The 12835-nt window shown below is 45.6% G+C and overlaps 1 protein-coding gene across 1 annotated transcript in view; it reads right to left on the reverse strand.

Moving 5' to 3' along the window:
- The window catches only part of wwox (WW domain containing oxidoreductase), a 128751-nt gene that overhangs the window by 79828 nt on the left and 36088 nt on the right, over nucleotides 1-12835 (reverse strand). Inside the window, exons 7-8 of the mRNA XM_056417465.1 lie at nucleotides 10717-10902; nucleotides 3641-3905 (exon numbers count right to left, since the gene is read on the reverse strand). Of these exons, the coding sequence (XP_056273440.1) occupies nucleotides 3641-3905; nucleotides 10717-10902 (451 nt within the window). The remainder of the gene's footprint in view (nucleotides 1-3640; nucleotides 3906-10716; nucleotides 10903-12835) is intronic.

The raw sequence follows: 12835 nt of genomic DNA on the forward strand, positions 1-12835 counted from the left end.
AATAACTGCAACAGTCACTGAAATTCATTCTGTGCTGGGTAAATGTCTGGGTAAATGTTCAGCTTGAGATTAGATTCAAAGTGTACTGTGTAATAACTTTTACATCATATACCGTATGTTCATAGTCAAAAGCCCAAAATACTATCCTGGAATACTATCCTAGATCAAATAAATCAAACAGAATCTATGTCCATCAAGTTTTGAGCATTAAACAGAACTGTGAGAACGGCTGTTTTTTTCCTTAGTCTCGCTCTCAAACACACACACACACACACACATATACTGTAAATCTGGGCACATACACTCACAGTTCACACCACTGCAGGCCAGATCATTCAATGCTGATAATCACACCAAAGGACACAGGCAAAACTCCCCCTCTAAACACGCTGAATTAAAGAACCAGGAGTTACAGGCCTGGTTGCTCAATCCCTGATAAGCAGATCAAGGCACGGGGAGGGAACATGATGTTAGTGAGAGATAGTTTGGCTGATTAAAATGTCATGGCTCTTTATAGATGCCTTTCTCAACTCAGCAAAATAGAATCCGCTCTGTACATCCAGAGCAGAGTGGGCTGTGCTCTCTGCTAATAGAGAAGTTCCTTTGCCTTAAGTAGAATCTACAACACAAAGGATGCAAAATGTATTTCGGTAAAATACAAGCAAAACGCAAAGATAAAAGTTGAGGGTGAAAGTGAAGAGCTGGTCAAATAAGAGCATGAAGCACGCATGCACATGATTGGATGACATCGGATGACCAAATGTGGAGATTATGGCCTGACGTGACATCTCCTCTCCTTTACTCGACCAATCAAATTAAAGATGTAGGACCACATGGAGCTCCAGCTGTTTCAGTAGTTTACATGTTGTGATTTCATGCGTGTGCGTGTCCATGTATGCGTTTGTGTGTGTGTGTGTGTTTCTTCTCGTGTCGGGCAACTGTATATCACTCCACCTGTGCTCCTATAAATCAAACCTGTGTTTTAAATGAGAGGCTGCTTATTTGCGCAAGAACACACACTGGGGCTTTGTGATTGTTTTTTGGAGTCGACATTCTGCTTATGTTTGCATCCCAGAACAATCTCCATGGATCCCGCAAGCGTACGCAAGCAATTAAAGCGATACAATCTTCATATCCCTGCAACCAATAACTGAAATAATATCACTGTTTTATTAAGCCCTTAATGTGGGGGGCATGAGGAGTGAGGAGTGGGGTGTTAAAGAGGAGACACTTTCAGGGGCCTTATCAACCCCAGATTTAAATAAGAGCAAATGCTCAGCTAAAGGGTGTGCCTCTCTATCTGTGTGTGTCTGTGTGTCTGTGTGTGGCCTTTATCAGACACGAGTTTTAGCTAATCGCTGTGTCAGCACACCAGAATTTAATTACTAGCTCTACCTTTGTCCTTTAATATTTACTAACATCCACACCACGTTTAATTAACCACGTGTAGAAAAGCCACAGCCCCATTCTGGGGGGGAAACCACTCTGCTAATTGCATCTGTGCGCTCACATCCAAAGTTTTACACACCCCTCTCTTAGACACACAAAAAACACACATGTGACATCCACTTCAGGGAACACTTTCAAATATGATTAAAAAGCCTTTTTAACTTTTTAACGAAAAAGAGCGAAGACAAATGCAACAGCAGGTAAAGAGGGAGTGGGAACGGAGTGTTTTGTGATAGAAATAGTACATTGAGGAAATGTTCTGCTTGGCATTTTGCGAAAGGTGCTGAGGAGCAGTTCCTCTCATCTCTCATCCTATGTCAGAAAGAGGGGAGACAAATGACGGCCTGAGGCCTTGTGTCTGTCAAACATGATGGATCAGAATAACGCTTCACTAAAACTCAAACACGCTGCCTTTCAACACATCACACTTTCCCTTCAGTGCAAACACTAAATTGATAAAGTACGAAGAGTAGCTAATGGGAAGATTTAATAGTCAAACTAAAGCATATATTAGGAGGCCATGGAGCCTAAAGGGTAGAGAGGGGCTATCAATTGAAAAGTCTTACAGAGCAGAGGACACAATATAGACCAAGATAAATCATAGTGTTGGATTTTTATCGTTCACACCCAAGGTGTGTGAGAATGTTAACCTCAGGCACCTAACGTCACCTCATAAGTGCACACATGGGCGAAGAACACTTCCATGTGGTCATTTAGTGTACGCCCACACCAGATTCAACCTCACACGCTTTACTCTGAGCTGCACTATCGGGGTTATTGCCTTGAGAGGAGACTATAGCAGTGTGCTTTTATATCTCGTGATCTAATTAGATGCCATTGACAGCAATAGTGACTTTGTACAGTACAAACATGGTTTCACTAAAAGCTGTTTTATCAAAAGGAAAAAAGCTTCATCAGATTCACATCATAATTTAGGAGTAAATCCAGTAAGTCCAATATGAAAACCCCACAGAGGTTCAGATCAGGCAGGCTGCCCCTCCCGATCACCACTCTCCATAGCGTTCTCCACCATTACCCAGATGGGCATTGAAGTACACCCACAGCACCACGGTGGCCAGTGGCCTTGCTTGTGACCACAAGCAAAGACCACGAGAAAGCTGGATCCTCTAAAGTGCACTGGTAAGTGCAAAGGCATCAAAAACAGAGAGGCCAAAACACAGATGAAAAGAGGCCAAACTCCAATCAGAGGAAGACTCCAAACTGGTGCTGCTCAGTATCCCGACACTCGACTAGCTGCTGTCTATTAAACTCTTTAAAAAGAGAAGGTGCTGTACTGTGTGTCGTGGTGACCCCTTTGCACCCCTTAACTGGGACCAGTTGGCCAAAGGGAGAGCCTGCTAGGAGCTGTTAGCTCCAAGGGTCATGCCAACTCCCACCACCATCACACTAGGGAGTTAAGTATCTGATCGAGTTGTATTGTTCAAAATCAAACCTGTAAACAGGTACAAAACAACACAGGTCCCTCTGGCACAGCACCTGGCCACCTCTTTGTATTTCCTAAAAGCAGCCCGCGAAGTAATGAACTGAAGATATTACATCTGAAAATATCTGGTAATACTTTATTCTGATGGGAAAGAGGTAAATGGTGAAATATATTTGACAGAGAGCTTATTATCTTAGTACTCGAGAGTACATGACTGCATAGGAGTAGAGACTGGAGTTTGTGCAGTGCATTTACTGTAACCTGATCGTTGCGGTATACAGGATCTGGAATACCGCCTACCCTTGTGAGAGGATGAGGGAAATGCCTCACAGAGTTAAATAAACAGTGACAGGAGGAAGAGGAAAACAAACCGCAGACTATCTCTCTATCTGTGAAACCCAGACTCTCTCCGTGAGCCTTCAGCACTCAGCAGATCAACCCCTCTCCATCCTTTTCCTCCCCTCTCTCCCAGGAACGTGCCAAGACAAATATATCGGCTGAGTAAAGGACACTTCAGAGCCAGAGCACGAAGATAGTGATACAGTGTGGTGAAGGCAATGACTTGACTTCCATTGAGAACATTACAACTAGCTACAGATCAACTGAAAAGAAAAGTTACCAAACATCAACCAATCCACTGTGGTGGTAATCAACATCTGTAGGTATAATGAAATGACCAGTCAGGTCGTGCTTCCGTATGTGAAGTCACAAGGTTATAGAACTCTTCAAACTGGGTTTGTCTCTTACCATGGACTTGGTGAACGGTCTGGCGAGAGAGAAGACAAAGGTCATCAGCCACCAGCTCCGGTGAATGGAGGTGTACATCATGTTCCCAGGATGCACTGCGTTGGAGGTGACGCCGTGAGGTGAGAGGCGCCGGTGGAGCTCGCTGCTGAAGAGGACGTTACAGAGTTTGGCTCGATTGTAGGACAGCATGGACCAGTACTCCTTCCTTTGGGGTGACAGCAGGGCCAAGTCCACCTTGGCACATGAGTCCAACAGGTCTGTGAACCTGAAACATGGTCCAGACCAAGAGAGGAGTTAGAGTGTGTGTATGCGTGAGTGTATGTGTGTGTGTGTGTTTTCTCCTGGCAGATGTGTGGTGCGGGCTGCATACAAATCAAAGACGTGACATGATGTTCTTTAATTGCCTCCGACAGAGCTGTTAAACTCCAGATGTTTGACAAGGCCCCTTAAACATTACACCACTCGTTGTGTTATTATGCAGTCACGCAATAACATCACAATACATGGGCGCCAAAACTGCACTCCCTGTGTGTCGTGTGTGTTTGTGTATGTGTGGGAGACGTAGGCTCCAAACCGGTGGAACACAGCATACATATTAATCCAGTCATTAGAAAACAACCAATCAAAATGTCACCTGGATTCCTTGTTGTGATTTTACAAGCTCGGCGCCTCTTGTTTACTGTCGCCTTCCGCAACATCCTTGCTTGGCTAAATTACAACATCTGCAGGCTTTTCATTTCATGTGCTGCAACTTTATAACTACTTTAGCAAGTAGAGGTTAATAAATCAATCACTTGAGCACCAAATTAATTTTTCTTCCTCCAAAATGTGTTCACATCTGATAGTGAAGTCGGTCCTGGTTACACCTGGATGTGGTTTTACAGTGAACTGCACTAAATGAATCAGATGCTTCACACACAATTTGCATAATAACTAGGGCTGTCAGCGTTAACGCGTTAATCTATGCGATTAATTTGGCCGCGTTAACGCACTAAAATATTTTAACGCAATTAACGCAACTTTGTTTACTTCCGGTGTTCGTTGAAGTTTTTACACTCCCCTGAGTGTCAAACCGCGGCAGTACGGTTTAACACTGTTTCCGCTTTTAAAACAATTATTTCTCCGCGAAAATAAGGAGCAGAAATCAGTTTAAACTCGTGGATGAATCAGTCGGGTTTCCTCCTGCTCCTCCTTCCTCCCGTCTCCCCCTCTGATACACAGAGGAACGAAGGGGCGACGTGTCGGGTGACGCGGCGCGGAAAGAACTCGTCACACGAAACCTTCACCGTGATTGGTCAATCCGTTTGTCTGTCAACATTTTGTGAAAAAAACAACCAATGAACACTCAGTAAATCACAAAGGACCTCCCACCTCACAGGTGACGCTCATTAGCAGCCTGTCAGTCAGAGAAGACAGAGAACACGGCGCGAGGACAATGAGCCTCATTGAATAGAGCTGAGATTGTTCTGGAATGTTTGATGTAGAACACGTGGGTATGTGTCATATGCAAACGCCTTTAAAAGGTGAATTTACATTTTTTTGTAAAATGGAGAACATGCCCCCAGACTCCAGAGGGTTAACGTGACATATGTATGTCAGTCAGTCACCAAGGCCACTGGTTCTGCTGTTCAGTGTTAAAGATGACAGGACCAATGGGGTCTCAATATACTTCTTTTTTTTACTAATCTGGATGTTTCACTGAAGAAACAATTTATCATCCACAATATTAAATACCTCGCTGGCACTTTATAGGTAGGAGCCTCTTTGAAAACACAGCTCTGTGTGAAGTTTGGTCTTTAAAAAGAAAAGAAACAAACTTTTAATCGCGATTAATGAATTTCAAAATGTGCGATTAATTAGTTAATTTTTTTTAATCGATTGACAGCCCTAATAATAACATATAGAGATTTTGATATAGCCACAATATCTGGTATGGAGCCCGAGTTGCACCGTAGATCTCTCACAGGTCATTTCATGAAGAATATCATCACCCCTTGTTTGACCAGATCAGATGCCGTACGAGGGCAAAGTAAACCACATGGTGTTTCTGTCCCTACTCGCTTCCACTCTTTATCCCACTGACTTTTGAGTTTCATGCGGTGACCGTTACTCATCCGGTTCAACTTCACATTGTTGTTCTCTACCGTCCCCCTGGTTCTTTGGGAGATTTCTTGGACGAGCTAGACGTCCTCCTATCGAACTTCATGAACACGGCCCCCCGCTCATCCTTCTGGGTGACTTTAACATCCAGACAGAGAAGTCATGTGATCTCTTACTCTTACTGTCTTCCTTTAACCTCTCACTCAGTCCCTCCCCTCCTACTCACAAAGCCGGCAACCACCTTGACTACATTTTCACAAGAAACTGCTCTACCTCTAACCTCACTGTGACTCCTCTCCATGTCTCTGACCACTTCTTCATCTCTTACTCTCTCGCTCTCTGGTACTGACAACCCACCCATATCTACAGACTCTGCACCTGTACGCCGCAACATTCGCACCCTCTGCCCCTCCTCTCTGGCCTCCTCTGTCCTATCTGCTCTCCCCTCAACTGACTGCTTCTCACTCATGCATCCTAACTCTGCCGCAGACACTCTCCTCTCTTCCCTGTCTTCATCTCTTGATTCTCTTTGTCCTTTTAAGACACGACCGGTTCGGAAATCCTCTCCGGCTCCGTGGTTGTCGGACTCGGTGCGCCGAGAGAGCCACCCTGCGGCGGAAAGAAAATGGCGCAAATCGAATCAAGCGGAAGACTTGCTCTTCTATCAATCTCTCCTCTCCTCCTTCTCTTCCTCTATATCTGCAGCCAAAAGCTCGTTCTACTTGACCAAAATTCAGTCTTCCTTCTCTAACCCCAAAAAACTCTTCTCTATCTTTTCCAACCTCCTTGATCCCCCCTGCCCCCCCCCTCCTTCCACCCTTTTGCCACTTTGTCGACTACTTTACAAACAAGATAGACGACATACGCTCCTCCTTTACAAATCCATCTTCTATCACCTCACCAACACTAACTTCTTCATCCCCCTCTCTTTCCTCTTTCACCCCCTTGTCTCCCAATCAAGTTCTTAGCTTGGTGACCTCCGCCCGACCGACCACCTGCGCCCTTGACCCCGTCCCGTCTCCCATTCTCCAGGCTATTGCTCCTGACCTTCTGACCTTCCTCACCCATCTTATTAACAGCTCCCTCTCAACTGGCTGTTTCCTAACTCTCTGAAGGAGGCGAGTCAACCCTCTCCTGAAGAAACCCACGCTCGACCCGTCTGAAGTCAGCAACTACAGACCGGTCTCTCTTCTTCCTTTTCTCTCCAAAACTCTGGAGCGAGCTATCTTGAGCCAAGTGTCCTCCTATCTCCACAGTAACAACCTTCTTGACCCTCACCAGTCTGGATTCAAGGCCGGCCACTCGACAGAGACGGCCCTCCTGGCTGTCTCTGAGCAGCTTCACACTGCTAGAGCAGCCTCTCTCCTCTGTCCTTATCCTTCTCGACCTTTCTGCAGCATTTGACACCGTGAACCACCAGATCCTGATCTCTTCTCTTCAGGACCTGGGGATCTCAGGCACTGCACTCGCTCTTTTCTCTTCCTACCTTAAAGACCGCACCTACCGGGTAACTTGGAGAGGATCTGTGTCTGATCCTTGTCCTCTCACTACTGGGGTTCCTCAAGGCTCCGTCCTGGGTCCCTCCTCTTCTCTCTGTACACAAATTCTCTCGGCTCTGTCATTCGTCGCATGGCTTCTCCTACCATAGCTATGCTGATGACACCCAACTGATCTTCTCGTTTCCACCGTCCGAAACACAGGTGGCGGCCGAATCTCTGCCTGTCTGACTGACATCTCTCAGTGGATGTCTGCTCACCACCTGAAGATCAACCCTGACAAGACTGAGCTACTATTCCTTCCAGGAAAGGCTCCCCACCCACGACCTGACTATCACCTTCAACAGCTCTGTGTTGGCCCCTACCCTGACTGCCAGGAACCTCGGGTGACACTCGACAGTCAACTCTCCTGACGGCCAACATCGCTGCGACGACGCGTTCCTGTAGGTACATGCTGCACAACATCAGGAGAATACGTCCTCTTCTTACTCAGAAGGCGGCGCAGGTTCTGATCCAGGCTCTGGTCATTTCACGCCTCGACTACTGCAACTCCTCCTGGCTGGTCTACCTGCTAAGGCCATCCGACCCCTGCAGCTCATCCAGAATGCAGCAGCTCGACTGGTCTTCAGCCTCCCGAAATTCACCCACACCACTCCGCTCCTCCGCCTCTCCACTGGTTACCGTGGCTGCTCGCATCCGCTTCAAAACACTGGTCCTGGCGTCCGTGCTCTAGACGGATCGGGCCCGTCTACATCCGGGATATGGTCACACCGTACACCCCGCACGTTCGCTCCGCCGGCAACAGCCAATCGACTTGTGACTACTGCACCTCGAGCTAATCACTCGAAATCCAGACTGTTTGCTGTCCTGGCTCCTCAGTGGTGGAACGAGCTCCCCACTGACATCAGGACAGCAGAAAGTCTCTACATCTTCCGTCGGAGACTGAAAACACACCTTTTCCGACTATATCTGGATTAAAACACAGATTAGCACTTCAGTGGCACTTAGATAGCACTTACTTATGGTACTTTTGTAGTTCGACTATGTTGAGGAAATGTTACTTCCTGTATTCTTGTTGTTCTTAGTTTGTACTCTAGGTTGAAATGCACTTATTGTAAGTCGCTTTGGATAAAAGCGTCTGCTAAATGACATGTAATGTAATGTAATGTATCGGGCCAATTCCCCAGTAAGCCCCTGTGGTGGAAACTGATAAAGTGTCCAGCCATTCCCCGTGTGTCCATCTCTCCCAGCCCTGTCTCTTATAGGTCAATGCTTTACCAGCAGACAAGGGGCTGAGGGAATACAATATGCTGCCAGGTCAGGGGTCACACACTGCTTGTGAGGGGAGGCTAAGTGAATAAGCGGAAAATCAGCGGATAGTGAAAATAACACAAACAAAAAAGGGAGCAGCTTCAATAGATGTAATATAGGTCTGGAATGAGGTGGACAGAATGGAAGATGTAATATGAGATATTGTCTATTTTCGCTCCTTCTTCCCCTCCCTCTCGTCAGTGTCAGTGTGTAACTGACTCTCTCTGGTCCTGCCTAAGCCCTCTTTGAAGGGGTTAAAGCCACTGCTGCTTGAAGAGGAGAGGAGGAAAGGTGAGAGTATGTGTTGGGGAGGCAGAGAAGGAGAGAGAAGAAGCTGTTGGGCAAAGAGTGAGGAGAATACCTGACCATTCCTAGCCTTTCAATATGTTTATATCGTACACACTGTTTCAATAGCAGCCTGACATTTTTAATACAACGGAAACTTGTGTGACCTTCCCGCTCATACTGTGTCGGAGAGTCTCGCATCAATCAAATGCTGTCAATACTCCCTTCATGCCATGCCTTCTCTCGATAAGCTTTTCCTACTCTCTCTTCCTCTTACTTTTCCTACAGCATGTAATAGCAGTGTGACCCCAAGTGAATCTGAGTCAAGCCTTCCCCTCTGCTGCTCCTGTGCTCTCATGCACGGCAGTCTGTGTAACATAACTCATACGAGGGCCCCTGTAATAGTGCCGCTGTTTGATCTGCTAGAATAACTCTGCGTATGTTCTCCTTGTCTCAGGTCACTCTGCCGAGCTTCAATCAATCACTCTGCTCGGCCGTCTGACTGACTGAAGACTGGATCAATGTTGCGCATGCACACACACACACACACACACACACACACTGACTCTGAAGCACATGGCTCAGGGCTTGGGCTCACAGATCATGCCTGACTACTGAATGACAGGAGAAACAGAAGCCTATGGAGTGGAGTTAACGAAGACTTGAAAAACAATAGCTGGCAGAAGAGGGGAAAAGTAGGGAGAAAGGGGCTGAGTCAGGGGGTCAGACAGAACAGAGCGGATACTTGATCAAAGTTAATTTTAGCTGATAAGTCCATCCATCATGTTGATGATACGTTTAATTCACAGTGACGGCATGTGGAGGGAAATGAGTTTTCAGTGAGTGAGGCTGTCATGTTAGACAATATGCATTAAATCTGAGCTATCAGTTTGTAGTGAAAACTCACCAATGTAGCAGCTCTGACTGCATGACTGGAGATGAAGAGTTGTTGACTTAAATATGGTTTACCACTGTGGAGGGGGGGGGGGATATTGTGTGGTGCTCACGTTTAAAAACTTACCAACTTGCCAGGGGGGGTCATTTATATTATGGCAACCTGTCACATCAGCTTGGCCTAGACACATGTTTTGTCAACCAGGTATGAACCTCTGAAACAATATTTTATCTTAAGAAAGACACCTAAGATTATCTAAGGGTTAAAAACAAGATTCACTCAAAACTGAAAAAGAGGTATTTTTATTTTAAACCACATGAATTGGGATTCACGGATCAGGTAATTACAGCTTCAAATGTGTCTGGCCTTCTTGCATAAGACCAGTTCTGCATGAGTTATAGGTACCCTGTGGAGTCTTTTCTTTCCTCTTAAAGCGCTATGGAGCAGGTTTTTTTTTAATTGGGACCAGGTGTGTGTGTTTCCTCTCAATCCATTCTGCACCATCCTCTGCAGAATTATGAACGCCGCTGCTAAAATTTCACACGACCATTAACATCCGCTGTGTTTCTCGGAGTGAGGGGCTCGGCCTCTGCACACACATCGGTGCTGGCACTTACTCCTGGTGTTCTTCACCACTGTTTTGTGAATAAAAAGTGCTATAAAAGTGAAACATTCTTCCTTTTGAAATAAAAAAATGTTGTGCAAGGATCTTATCTTATTTTATCCCAATGTGAAGAGTGATTCATTTGGATTTTAAAAAACAACGGCTGAATGCTTTTAAATATAAACTTTAAAATGTTACATTTAAAGACGCTACATGGTGTGGTGGTAGAACGGGTGCCACTGGTGTGTCTCGTACATCCACACGTGGACGCACATGTACGCGTGGATGACACCAAGTTTACTTATGTACACAATCGAAATATCATTTTAACAGTCTCCTGTTGAGAACATGTTGATGCACTCACACATCGTCAACTTTATTTTACCTGTGGGACTCAGAAGATACCACCACAACACGGGCGGGGGCGGAGCTACGCAGCACATCCTCGAGGCACTGGACAAGCAGGAAGTGACCGAGATGGCAGATCTGGAAGGTGGACTCCAGGCCGTCCTCCGACAAGCTCCAGGGCTGAGTGCACACTGCTGCATTACACACCAGAATGTGAAGGGGCCTGTGCGGGAGGAATGCAGAAAATGAAACGTGTTTGATTTTGTATTGATTATAAGTGAAAACAAAGAAGACGCAGCAGCATAAAAGCAGGATTTTTATATCATATTAGAGTGAAGAAGAGGTAAGGAGAGACGGGGAGAAGAAATTTAAAAAAAGAAAGACGGAACAGTGAGAAGCGAAGGTATAGAAAGGAAACGGGGTGTCTTATTCCACAGCGTGGTCGACTTTAGAGGTCTACAGAGACGGAGCGTCAGTAATGCTGATATGATACAGAGGTTTCCAGTGCAACTCCCCATGGCTTGACAGGTACTGTAGATACTGAATACAGCTGGCTGGAATCCAACAGCACCAACACATTGAAAAGCAATCTCAAACCGTTTCAACACACTAGGGTGAGGAAGTAATGGGTGTTGATACAGGCTCCGTGTAACTACTCTGAGTAACTAAACCCACCAACACATCGACTCAGAGGCTGAGCAGAACAGAGCCGATGAAAGGAAATACACACACTAGTCATGATATTAAAAACAACCGACTTAATTCAGGGGGCAACACAAAAAAAGCATGCGCTCCAACACACACATGCAATGCATTTCCATTCTTGAAGACTTCCTGTAGGCGAGTGACTAACACTCCCTGCTCGCGTGCCAGTAAATGGAGATTGCTGGATTGGCCAGGGCAGTGAGAGATCCTTGTCGGTGACAGCGTCGCTCCAGCGAGCTCGAAACCACAGTAACACAGCCGAACAATCCAAACACACCCCACCAATTTTTAATTTCTTCCATTAGAATTAATTATGAGGCCGAAGGCAATTTGTGTACCCTGTGTTTAAGACTGCCTACTGGATTAATTAAAAACTGGATGCTGGAAAATTAATGTGTGAATTGTTATGCCTTGCTATAATGAGCCATCCCGTGCTATTACATAGGAGTGTACTGTACGATCACCTTCAGGCCTCCGAACACACAAGGTTCATTAAAGAGCACAAACCTAGTCACAAGTCAACTTGGAGAATGCCGACCACAGCACATTATCAACAGAGCACGCATAAGCAGCGAGATATTGAAAATTTCACCCACAATACAAACGAGGTAAGGGCATCGAACTTAATGGCTTGGTAGAAGAAGAAAAAATGAAATAGATTACTTTTGTGACCTTCACTTAAACCTGATAGAACGAGATAGAGGAGTAAATCACCACAGTTGCTGTGATGTCAAGTTCTGCTCTCAAACAAAACAAAAAAACAGCTTGGTTGTTTTTGGCCCAGTGATCCCCGGTCTAATAGAGTGTGAAGTACAGTAACATTGTGCTGTACAAGGCAACACTCCTGGGTCTGGTAGCAATCTACTGGCTTTAAGATGCTCAATAACCACAGGTATGAACTCTTGACCTAACTTGACTTAACCTTCCACTGTAGCCGTTGTTTTAAAACAGTTACAACTCTTTACATTTATTTATATTTGGTTTGTGACCTTACACTACAAAAGAACCACAGTGTGTCACTCAAAGTATATCACAAATCTGTGATAAAAACTCAAATAACCAACTTTTCTCTGGCCAGTAGAGCGATTTCCCCCACGCAGCTCAGATGGGCCTCTGGTGAGTCTGTTTGTAATGTAAAAGGCCTGTTAATTCAACTGCCCACCAGTTAGTCCCTCTCTCATAAGCGCAGGTCTAATGAATGTCTTTAATAGGCCTATTGCCGCGTACCACAGTCCCTCTTTCCACATTAGGACCTCACACAACACTGTGTGCACTGTGCAATCTTAGCGCTGGTCAAACGAGGGTGTTAACTACCAAACAGGGAGACATCAGTTTGTATATTTACTTTAAATAACCCCCCTGGGTATGACCCCTGACCTCCATTATAATGTGGGCCAGCAGGAAGAGATTGCCTGTGTGAGCTAGGCTCAGACTACTGGTCATTAACACTG

Source organism: Pseudoliparis swirei, chromosome 6 (genome assembly GCF_029220125.1).
Source record: "Pseudoliparis swirei isolate HS2019 ecotype Mariana Trench chromosome 6, NWPU_hadal_v1, whole genome shotgun sequence".
In the NCBI taxonomy this organism is placed as follows: Eukaryota; Metazoa; Chordata; class Actinopteri; order Perciformes; family Liparidae; genus Pseudoliparis; species Pseudoliparis swirei.